At 31.4% G+C, this 12,866-nt stretch overlaps 2 protein-coding genes across 8 annotated transcripts in view; both read left to right on the top strand.

Annotated features, from left to right (window-relative positions):
* Positions 1-3,430: 3,430 nt before the first annotated feature.
* On the top strand, positions 3,431-9,116 carry ctxn1 (cortexin 1). 6 transcript variants are annotated; one of them, XM_026205489.1, is made up of 5 exons: positions 3,431-3,731; positions 4,905-5,132; positions 5,230-5,489; positions 6,306-6,480; positions 7,701-9,116. In XM_026205489.1, the coding sequence occupies exon 5, from the start codon at positions 7,770-7,772 to the stop codon at positions 8,034-8,036; it is 267 nt and encodes an 88-aa protein (XP_026061274.1). In that variant the 5' UTR covers positions 3,431-3,731; positions 4,905-5,132; positions 5,230-5,489; positions 6,306-6,480; positions 7,701-7,769; the 3' UTR covers positions 8,037-9,116. The 6 variants fall into 6 exon arrangements, with proteins under 6 accessions (XP_026061274.1, XP_026061272.1, XP_026061270.1 ...); XM_026205487.1 differs by having other exon boundaries at positions 6,391-6,480; XM_026205485.1 differs by having other exon boundaries at positions 6,394-6,480.
* A 2,641-nt stretch (positions 9,117-11,757) lies between these two features.
* The window catches only part of cers4b (ceramide synthase 4b), a 23,352-nt gene continuing 22,243 nt past the window's right edge, over positions 11,758-12,866 (top strand). Inside the window, exons 1-2 of one of the 2 annotated variants that reach the window (XM_026205472.1) lie at positions 11,758-12,179; positions 12,306-12,330. The gene's annotated coding sequence lies outside the window, so the exon portion shown is untranslated. The remainder of the gene's footprint in view (positions 12,180-12,305; positions 12,331-12,866) is intronic. The other variant, XM_026205473.1, reaches the window with a different exon arrangement.

The raw sequence follows: 12,866 nt of genomic DNA on the forward strand, positions 1-12,866 counted from the left end.
ATAGCATAACAACATAACATAACATAACATAACAACATAACATAACAACATAACATAACATAACATAACATAGCATAACATAACATAACATAAGAACATAACATAACATAACATAACAACATAACATAACATAGCATAACATAACATAACATAACATAACAACATAACATAACATAACAACATAACATAACATAACATAACATAACATAACATAGCATAACAACATAACATAACATAACATAACATAACAACATAACATAACATAACATAACATAACATAGCATAGCATAACATAACATAACAACATAAAATAACATAACAACATAACATAACATAACATAACATAACATAACATAACATAACAACATAACATAGCATACCATAACATACCATAACATAACATAACATAACATAACATAACAACATAACATAACATAACATAGCATAACATAACATAACATAACATAACAACATAAAATAACATAACAACATAACATAACATAACATAACAACATAACATAGCATACCATACCATACCATAACATAACATAACATAACATAACATAACATAACATAACATAACATAACATAACATAACAACATAACATAACAACATAACAACATAACAACATAACATAACAACATAACATAACATAACATAACATAACATAACATAACATAACATAACATTACATAACAACATAACATAACATAACATAACAACATAACATAACATAACAACATAACATAACAACATAACATAACATAGCATAACAACATAACATAACAACATAACATAACATAACATAACAACATAACATAACATAACATAACATAACAACATAACATAACCTAACATAACATAGCATAACATAACATAACATAACAACATAACATAACAACATAACATAACATAACATAACATAGCATAACAACATAACATAACATAACATAACAACATAACATAACATAACATAACATAACAACATAACAACATAACATAACATAACCTAACATAACATAACCTAACATAACATAGCATAACATAACATAACATAACATAACAACATAACACATAACATAACATAACATAACATAACATAACAACATAACATAACATAACATAACATAACATAACAACATAACATAACATCAACATAACATAACATAACAACATAACATAACAACATAACATAACATAACATAACATAACATAACAACATAACATCAACATAACATAACATAACATAACATAACAACATAACATAACATAACATAACATAACAACATAACATAACATAACAACATAACATAACATAACATAACATAACATAACATAACATAACATAACATAACATAACATAACAACATAACAACATAACATATAACATAAAATAACAACATAACATAACATAACAACACAACATAACATAACATAACATAACTCACAATGTCTTTATGATGTTGTTTGTTCTTGGTGATCGTTTCATAATGTTGAGAGAAAACTTTCTTAGAACAGCTTTATCAAAATGTCCTTATGATATTATTTGCAGTTTTGAGAAATGTTTTTGTAATCTTTAAACAACTTTCTAATCACAACGAGAAAACTGAACATAACTTTCTTGGGAAATTAAAAATCAACAAATAACTATATTTTGGGATAAAAATAATGTTAGAAGGTTTTTGTAACATCTGAATATTGTTAAAATCACGACAAGAAAACTGTCAGTTTTTACATTCTTGGAATATTGAAAGTAAACCTTCAAATAATGTTATATTTTGGGTGAAAATAAGCAAGTAGAACATTTTAAACAATGTTTTAGGAACCTATAAATAACATTCTAATTACGAGATGAAAACTGGACATTTTAACCAACTTTTACTAGACAACAAACAGTTTGAAAGTTGTGAGTTGTGAAAATTATTATGAAGTGAATGCCAAAGACATAACAAAAATATGTACACTGAAAAGAATTATATTAATCTTTTTTTTATTTAGCATAATTTACATATTTTATATATGTATATGTAATTTATATATCTAATTATGAAAAAAAGTATACTACATTTTTTAAGGTAAGTGGTTGTAAACAATTTATTTTAGCTACATTTAATAAAAAAAATGTTGAAAGTTAGTCAACTAAATGTGTTTATTTAAATGTATCTAAAATAAATTGATTGCAACCACTTACATTTTTAAAAAAGTTAGTAAATTCAATTAATGTTTTTTTTTCAGTGTACATTTTTTTTGCTATCATTCCCATTAAGTTACGAAAACATTATTTCTAAAATGTTCAAAATATCCAGTTTGTTTAAAGTATAAAGAATATTTCTTCTGTTCTGTGAACATTCCTCTAACGTTCAGTTGTAATTCAAATGTAACATTCTCATGCTTTAACATTCTGTGACTGTTACATTTGAATGTTCTCTCAACGTTTTAAAAACCTTTTTTTTACATTTAAAGAATGTTGGTGATGTGGACGTTAGAGAAACATTCCATTCCATCATTTTGAAACCATTATGAAAACTTTATTTCTGAATGTTTAAATCGACCATAATGCATATCATATATGAATAATGGTAGACCTGCAATGACATTCCATAAACATTAATGATTTGTCCTAACATTTCACCTGTAAAAATGTTTGGAAAGTTATGGGAGTGTTCTGTGCTGGGACTGTATTCCTCACAGCTTTCATTTTCATCTCTATTAAATTCAATATGACGTCTAAACTGATTGAGATTTGCAGTGGATTTGATTAGTTGTAAGGGCAGACAGGACTCGGTCAGCTCAGAGCCCAGGGTGTTTCATTCTGAGCTAAAAATACTTTCTGACAGCAGATCCTTTGTGTTTTCCATATGACTGCAGCACATTCCCAGCGCTGCTCCCTGAGGAAGACACAAACAATACCTGAATTATTGCTCAGAAATCAAATCAGACAGGCGGAGATTCATCACTGCACAGCAAGACTATCATGACTAAAAACACCTTACTGTAAGCTCCATCACTGTTACAGTCATTGAGACAGATTTCAGATTAGTAGCTTCTTGCAAAGATTGTTTATATATAATTAAATGATGTAACCTGCTATTTCCATACTTTCTGTTATTCTTTTTTTTCTGCTTAAATACAACAAAATAATTTGAAAAATAAAATAAATAAATAATAATAAATAAAACAAAATGCTAAATAAAATAAAATTTAGTGTTGAAGTTAAATTGAAATATTTTCTTAAAAAGTAATTTTGTCTCGTGTTCCAGTAAAAATATCAAAACATGCTTAAAACAAGACTGACATTGATTTCAAATTAGAATATCTAACAGTAGTAAAGACCGGGGCAAGTTGTCACGTCTTTTGCGTGTATTTTTACAATCATTATTTACAATTAGCCGACAATAACAGTTGTATATTTTGTTTAATATTCCTACATTTTCAATTGAGCAATAATACAAGCTTTATTTGCTATTATTGCAATGTAATCAAATTTTAAGTAGCTAGCCTACAGATACAGGCTACGTTATTGAAGATAACTTTTCCACCTTAAGACTAATTCACATTTCAGACATTCTCACCCAGTCATGTATAAAATTGTGACAACTAGCCACGGTTACATGCGCGCGCGTCCCTGTGGACCGATGCTCAGCCAATCGCACGCGAGCGCGTGAGGGAGTATCGAGAGCGCGCGAGAGAGATCTGCCAGACCAGCACGCGCTCCGGACCCTCAACGCAGGTATGTTATGTTTTTATTTATTAAACTAAGTCTTTTCATGCAATCTTAAAGCTTTCATTATTTTAAAAGTATCACGAAAACTGTCAAATTACGTGGAATCATAGGCTCCTAAAAATATGAGAAATGTTATAGTCTACATTGTTTTTATACTATATATTTGTCACAGAGTAAACTGAATTTCACTGTGAACAGAAAACTTGCTAACACTTGTTGACGCCTGTAAAGCCTGTGTAATGCACTGTAAAGATAGGATATTGTTGATGTCGTCAGATTATAAGACTACATTAATTAAATTTACAGTCAGGCCCATATTTTGTAACAAAATTGTCAAATGTTATTTAAAATAATATGCCAATATGTTATATAATATACATACATGATGTAATATTTTACTGCCTCTGTAAGAATGTGTGTACTGTATATTACTAAGTTAAAAGTTGATAATTAGGTATTTTGCTCTGTCATATATTGTTATCCGGTGCATAGACAGCAAGCAATGATTTATCTATAGTTTGTGAGAGGATCGATCAGCTCTGCTATCGATCTGTGTCTGTTTCTGCACTCGCAGGATTTCCTTCTCAAACAACATTCATACCCTTTTTAAGAGTTTTTTTTTTACGCTTTATATAGTGATATGATAGAAATTTTTATAGAAGGAAAATAATTATATAATTCAACTTTAAATCAGTTTTTTTTATTAAAATGCTTTTGACTTTCAAGTAATTAGTAGATGGAAAATTATCCTAAAATAGTGTGTGTGTGTGTGTGTGTGTGTGTATATATATATATATATATATATATATATGTGTGTGTGTGTGTGTGTGTGTGTGTGTGTGTGCGTGAGTGTATTCAGTATATACAAATTTTTTCGCACACAAATGCATTGAAAAACATGTTAATAAATTTTCCAACATTTCAGATTATAAAAAATGTGCCATTATTATATCAAGTACGAATGACTTAACTTATTCAGGTTAATATAGCGAGGTTGATTCTGTCACTATTTTTTGATCTGATATAATACCGTTATTATACTGTAGTATGGTCTTACTGGTGGTCCGCTATTAAAGTTGTTATTATCTGACTTCATCTTTGCTAAATGTGTATATGTAGATGCCTTTTGACCCGCCCTTAACCCTTTAGTTATTATTAACTCCGCTGTCTTTGGGACAGGAATCAGCTGTCTGCACACATACACCGTCCTAATAAAGTCAGAGGGAGTCCGAGGCTGTATTTACTGCTGATGAACATGGAGCGAAACGCTGTGAAAACCATCCCATCAGAGTGCTGAGCTGTCACCCAGGCCTCGAAGAGAAGTTTTACTGGAGCCGCTCACTGTAACACAGCCTGTGAGCTTTAATATTCCTCACTGATCTGCTCTTCTCGCGCCGTGCTGAAGAGGTGACCTGGTTTATTTCTCTTTTATGTGTCCATTATTGATCCACAGTGTTTTGAGATCCCGATCGACCCAGATTTACGCCTCTCTCTTTATTCACAGGGTGGCGTTTCTTGTCACGTTCCAGCTGGAAATAGCTGCTTTTTTCCTGTTTGAGCTTTCAGCGATTATCTCAGACACCTGAATATGAAGCTGCTTGTGCAATTAGCCACAGAAGAGCGTGTCAAAGCATGTCCATATAAACAGCAGTTCAGCTGAAGATGTGGACGGGGCTGGATGTAGTTTGTAGCTAGTTTCCTCTGAGATTTGAGCTGTGAATGGAGATCCTGTTGCATCAGTCTGATTTTCTGATTTCTTGTGAGGTAAAGTAACTGCTGATGGCATGTTTACCTGGGAAAGTTATTCTAGAGGAAACATTATTTGCTCAATCCTAGTTCAGATATGTTCAGTATCAACTTAATCTCAGATAAAAATAGTTAGACAATAGTTCAGCAAAATTTCTAAATCCCTGGTTGCCCTTCAGACAGGCACTCTTCAGATTTTGGAAACACAAAATAAATTGAACTCTAGCTTAAAAAGGCCATTTATTAATGTAGACAATTGCATAGGAGTCAAAACATCAATCAAAAATCTTTATAAATAAATGTAAGCAAGTATAATAACTAGTGCTGTCAAACAATTAATCGTGGTTTTAATCTGTTATATTTAAAAATACAAACACATGTATTTATATATTTAAGAAAAATAGGTTAAGTTTATATATAAAAATATATTTATATAAAATATAAGAGTATGAATATATATATATGTGTAACCATGTAAATATTTTCAAAATCCATACTGTATCTTTGTGTATTTATATATGCATAATAAATATACACAGTACACATACATATATTATGTAAAGAAAAAAAACTTTTTGAAAGTGATTAATCGCGATTAATTAATTTTTATGACCAAGAAAACCTGTACAAATTAATTTAATTAGTCATATGAGCGGGGTATGTAGGACATTATCATGGTAACATAAAACCGTAAAATAGCATGATTAACATCAGATACAAGTTTTCACAAAACAGAAAGTCTTATAAAATGATAAACATCAAGTCAGAATTTAAACCAATTTAAAACAAAGGGATGAATCAAACATGAGCTTATTTCACATTGTATGTTTGCAGTGTAAAAACATGGGCTGATTTCTGCATTGATCTGAACATAAACAGCAGAAAGGCTTATTGGAAATGCAAGTTCATTCTCTGCCAGCAGGTGTCGCTTTTGAAACGTCAGGAATATAGCGGTTTTCCTGGTGACGGCTGTAAACAAAGCAGCTGCAAACTTTATCAGACATTACAGGTAAGATGAAATTACAATATCCTACCTTTGAAACTTTTCTTAAGACAGTCGTTTCCCATCAGATATAAAAACACACATGCAGAGTTTTTACTTTGAAACGGGCTGTGCCCATATTTATTCAATGATATTTTGACGTTTAATTGTGACATTTGTCCATATCACTATTTTTGTGTTTCTGTCCCCAATTTTAAGACCACATTAAATTATTATTATTATTCTGAACTTTAATAAAGCATTTAAGGTATTTAAGACTTGTTATGGTCTTTAACTCGATGCAACTATATCTAAGGCTTTAAGACTTCTTAAGGACTGATTTTGCGAGCCCTGTGGTAGTTTAGAGCTATCAAATTTATGTGGACATTGATTGCATGTATGCATGTATGATTTTCACAGTTTGAGACATCAACACTTCTTCTGAAACTCACCAGGAGACACGTGTGAGATTACTGAGTTTCATGTTATTTCAGTTACTATTATAGTTTTTAGAATTAGTTTAAATTTTTCTGCTTTCGTTTTAATTTTAGTTAAAATTGTATTCAATTTGTTGTATGTCTTTTTATAAATTTTTATATGAGGTTTAATTATTTAATTAAATTATCAAGTGAAACTTTTTTTAAGTAACTAAATTAAAAGTAATAAGATAATTTTATAAATATTTCTTTTATTTTAAATAATAAACTTTTTTATGGATTTCAAATGAATTAAATATTTATATATTTTTTGTTTTTGTTTTTTTAGTACATAGAGTTAAATTACATTAAATTAAATGAGAAATGTTCCCTTGGCAACTAGCTGTAAAAATATGTTTTATTTATTAATTTATTATTATTTGTATTTTATTTAATTTCAGTTAACTTTATTTTATGTAATAAAATATTTTTTTGTTTTTTTTACTTCTTAAAATGAATTAAATATTTCTGTCTTGGTTTGAATTATTAAACTAAAATATTTTGAAATAATTAAAAGTTGCATTTTTATTTTATTTCAGTTATATATAAGTAATGAACATTTTATGATTCTAAAATGAATTTAATATTTCAGTTTTAGTTATTTTAGTACATCAGGTTAAACTAAATGAAATTAGAAATGTTCCTTTGGGAACTAGTTGAAATAAAATAAGTTTGTATTGAAGAAGTTTTTTATGTTTTAAGTGTAATAACCCTGTCAGGAGAAACATAAGAAGCATGAGGTGTCTCATTTAATCTCGTTGCCATGTTTAGGAGAAACATAGGACTGAGATCCTCCCTCAGCCTCAGAAACCGGACTCGTCTCATCTCTGAACTGTGAAGATGAGTGAAAACCCTCTGATGAAGCACGAGCTGCAGTCTCTGGCTCCTGTCTCGGGCCCCGGGGCCTCGGCGGGGCTCCTGCTGGCTCCGGACATAGAGCAGATCACGGCTCTGTGTTTCGTGGGACTCCTGCTGCTGTTTTTGGTGTTTCTGCTGGTGCGCTGTTTCCGGATTCTCCTGGACCCCTACAGCAGCATGCCGTCCTCATCCTGGTCTGATCCTAAAGACGGTCTGGAGCGGGGACAGTTCGATTACGCGCTGGTCTAGAAATACAGCAGTCTCACAAAACCTGTCAAGAACATATTTAACCTCAGAATCTAAAAGGTCATAAAAAAATAAAAAATAAAAATATTATAACAATAACATAGTTATTTAATACATTATTATATATAATTATGTACAATATCATATTTTTTATTTTAATATAATATTTTCATTGTTTGCGTAATATTTCCATCCCGAAATATTCACCAATGGAATGTGTAAAATAATATTTTATTAATTATTTAATACAATTAAATATATTTAATATTATTGTAGTTTATTATATTTTATTTTAATATTATATTTTTCAAAACTTTCCATTAGTGGAATGCACAAAATAATGTTTTTATTAAATGGTTAAATATCTATTTGACAGTTATGCCTTTAATAATAATAATAATAATAAAGAGAGAGAAATGTATTTGCTTAGCTATACCAAATGGACTACTGAAAAATTGTGTTCAGTGTCTTTATGCAAAATCTTTGTGTGTGTGTGTGTGTGTGTGTGTGTGTGTTTGTGTGTGTGTGTGTCCTTAAGATTTTGGGATGAAAATATGACCTTGACTTGTTTTTGAGATTTAATCACAAAACTAGTATCAGTGCAATATTGTTGAGATTTAAGTAAAACCAGGTTTTCTTGTTTATTTTAGTTCAAGCCACATTCATTTCAGTTCTGTTTACAATCTTAATTTCTACTTCAGTCAATTATGTGGATGAATCAGGCATGTGTATTTATTAACAAACTTCCTTATTTTTATTGTAAATTTCTATTCGTCTTTATACTGTGGATGTGAACTGGTTGGATGATATTTATTAATATTATTTTTAAATGTTTTGCATTGCATTGTGTTATGCGTTTGTCCACAGTTTTGTCAGTGATAACTGGAGCAAGTGTGCCTTGATTTATTTTCGTACCAGAGACTCTATTGTCTGTCTTTATTGATTTTGTTGTGATGTTTACAGTCGGTTTGGGATTAGTAGGTGCTTTTTTTATATTGAAAGGGCAAAACTATACAAACAGGGATTTCTCTGTAAATGTTTCTTACTCTGGACTGGTTTTTAGCAAGGAAATATTTACCCAATAAAGGATTTTTTCTCTCAGCTGTAGGCTATTATATGTTGCTCTTTCACAATTAATCAGGTACTGTATAAGAAGTCTCTCAGATTCACCAGTCCATTAGTTTAATTTGTTAAAAAACAACAACATCCCATTTATCAAACATTAATAATGTTATGAGAACGTTCCAAAAATATTACATCAACAACATCCGACCTGAAAAAACATTATTGATTGAAAGTGCATCATGTCTTCATCAATACAAACTGTCTTGATTCAGAAGGGGTGAAAGGTCAGGCTCGGTTTATTTTCTCCTTGTGCGGCTGTAAACGTGTCACTGTGGTTTATTTTCGGTCTCTGATTAAGAGACACATCATGTATTGATTGGGATTGATTATGGTGTGCTGTAAATCATCCTACAGCTCCGAGTCTGAAGGACAGGACAGTTTCACAAACCTCCTCAAATGCTTATGGCGTCTTAAAATAGGAAATATTTAATGCTTCATTTCATTTCTATTTAAGCAATTGTGCAAAGGAACTCATGCAAGTGATAGTGTTTAATAAGGCATTACTATGGCATATATACATTGTTTTGTACTTAATATTTGAGTCATGTCGCCAGAAGTTTCCTAATCAGCATCACGTTAATAAGTGCATTGCAACTTCTAGCTGAGAAACGCCCACTTTTAGAGAGAGTCTGCTTGTCAATGAGAAGCAACCAAACAGAGTTTGTTTTTAACATTCCAAGAAACTGCAACTTGCAAAATGTTGTGCATGAATGAATAACATGAATTTATATATTATACTGACTGGTTCAAGTAATGCACGCATTTCTGTTCCAATTCCTTGCATCAAGCGCCATCTACTGCTGAAAATGAATTTTACAGGTGAATAAATGTGCAGGGCAAAAGGTGCAATGTTTATATGCAACAAGTATAGGTTTCTGCAGGAAAGTAATGGGGTTACCAGATCAGGATGTTCTTACACCATGATACCTGATTGGATGACGTCATAGTGACGTTAGGTTTAGGGGCGGGGGAGTTGGGTAAGGAGGATCATTAGATTGCATGATTTAGAAACACCAAGCAGTTTGAAAACACCCACAAGGTGATAAACACAGAGACCTAAGTCTCATATGCAATACACTTGAACTCACCACAGTATAATATTGTTTGTATTATGTAATAGAAATTCTCTCTTCCATCCTGCTGAAATTCATTATGTCTAATAATAACAACAATGAGCTCTTTATATGCTGACATAAGCTTCAGCTTCACATTCCGAGCTTCTGTTAAGATAGGATGAACCATCATGATCAAATATTAATTCAAGGTTCAAAAGAGGAAGAAACTGAATGAAAGCTCTCCTAAAGAAACCAGCTGTAAGCCTGATTTGAAGTGGATTTTGGAGAGAGCCAGTAAACATCACGTCCCAGTTCTCATTAGTGAAGACTGCAGACACACAGAAGAGTTCAGCTTCACTTCACCAGAACAACACACAGGAATCTGACAGCAGCATCATGTTAGAATATGATCTAGCTGATGCACAGACATTTATATTGCAACATAATGACCATTATTTATATTGAATATGCTTAGAGAAACATGTTGGCATGTGTCACGCATGGAACTGGAGGAAAACAACACCCTGCATCATTAAACCATGTCAACAGAGCTAACGTTAAACCTGAGTCGTCTGCAATGCCAGGCATGTAATCATTGATGCATTCTCATCATGTGAACCTCCTCCATTATCTGATACTCTAACACCTTCACGTTTCACCTCGGTGAACAATGTGAGCTAAGCAAGTAAAGCAATGTAACTTGACCCCACAGATTGATGCGATCATTTATTCGGGGTGAATCTACCCAGAGGGGACGTCTGTTGGAGAAAAACTAGAGCGTGGGATCTGGATAAGAGACAGACGCTTATGAAACACAATGTAGCCTACATTATCAGATGTTGTGAGCCCTTAGATTTGTCCCTTGCTTTTTTTTCTCCACTGTAGGGCCCTTTATACCACGGTACTGTGTAGTTAACATGGTAATTACAAGTTCAAGTTCGACTAAGTGTTATAGGCCTATTATTGTCCAAAAACAAGTTTTTTTTAAATAGTATGTTTGTTATAGTTGCCATGTCAGAAATGGCTCTACTTGTGTTCAGAAACATACTTGTTACAGTATTTGTGTTATATGTGTCTTGTTTATTATCATGTACAAAGGTTTCTGCTTTTATAAATATTTGTCTTGTTTATGTTGTCAGTCCTAATCATATTCAAAATCATGCTAATGCCACAGTTTTTGATTAATTGCATTGCATTGTTCTAATACATGTCTAAAAACATGTTTTTGATTATTTGGTGTTATTAATTTTGTTTATGCTAAAATCTCGTCTTGGCTGAAATTAAATCAGTTCATATGAGTTTGGAAACAGAACACCAACAGGTAATTTAGTTTCTTTTATCACAGAAATTACAAGAATTATGTCTTTTTTTAAATGTTTTTCGATTTAATTCTTTTTTTGCAAACGAACCGTTTCCGTTTAATGAATCGTTTAAAGTGAATCGCAAATTTCGCCCATCAGAAAAAAGCGGTTCAAAAGAACCGAATCGCCTAAACGACTCGCACTTCCGAGCATCATCTCCTGGACCAATAAGCGTCTCGACACACCCACAGACGGACACCAGTCTCTCGTAAAGAGCAGACGGTCTCACTTTTATCAGATATCACAAACCTCAGCATTTATTATTCACATTCATCTTAAGGTGTAGGATTCCGGAGCGAAAGGACTCGGATCTTCCGGTTTATTTTTATTGGATATTTATTTTTTTAATAATTTATCGCAACGCTACCAAGGAAGGGCAGGCTACAGAGAATGTCGTTTGAAGATTATTTAAATATTTTCAGTGTCGTTTTTTTTTTTTTGCACTGCGATTGTTTTATGAGCAAGATTCTGAATGCAATTAAATATCTCCGCTGAAATTAATTTGCGTAAAGTCCGCTGATCAGAACTGCGCACGTCATCAAACACCATCACAGCCATCATCTTCATCTTCATCCGTCGGGAAACCCTGCAGAGGACACAAGCAGGTATCAGACATCTTCCAATAGGATGTGTCGGTTTATTGCCTGATGTTATTCTGTCTCATGATGACTATAAACGTGCTGAGGATGGTTTATTTCTCCTAAAACAAGAATGTCTCGTTGTTTAAGCAGATCTCAGCAGTCATCTGTCGCTCAGGTGAGTTCCAGCAGGTGTGCCGTGAAAAACGTTTACTACAGACGAGAAAGATAACTGACTGCGCGTGCAATGATTTATCTGATGGACATGATGACTTTTCTCATGGTAGCTACATCAGATACATGTGTTTGTCTCTAATGCACCTAATTGTGTTATAGAGGGGTCACATTTGGGGTCATAATTTCTTTTCTTTTTCTTTTTCTTTTTTTTAACTTTTTTTTTCTTTTATTTGTTTGTTAAATGCATTTTTAGGGCTGTCTAAGTTGTGCATGTAAAAAAAAAAAAAAATATATATATATATATATCAAAATTCAAAATTTACAAAATGTAATATTTATTTTAATAATCAATTTAGGAATGGTTTTGCTTTATAAAGACTTATTTTTATATAAAGACTTAACTTATTTTTTATATTGTTCTCATCATTTTTTACAAATATTTTTCTAAAAAAAATCTTTGTTTAAAAATAGTATTTAAGAAAATGTTAATCAGAAATTAATTTAAGAAATCAAAATATATTCCCGTTAATATTTTAA

Source organism: Carassius auratus, chromosome 27 (assembly GCF_003368295.1).
Source record: "Carassius auratus strain Wakin chromosome 27, ASM336829v1, whole genome shotgun sequence".
Taxonomy (NCBI): Eukaryota; Metazoa; Chordata; class Actinopteri; order Cypriniformes; family Cyprinidae; genus Carassius; species Carassius auratus.

What these genes read in the sequence shown, in the direction of transcription:
- ctxn1 (XM_026205489.1), top strand. Translation starts at nt 7,770, where the DNA reads ATGAGTGAAAACCCTCTGATGAAGCACGAGCTGCAGTCTCTGGCTCCT.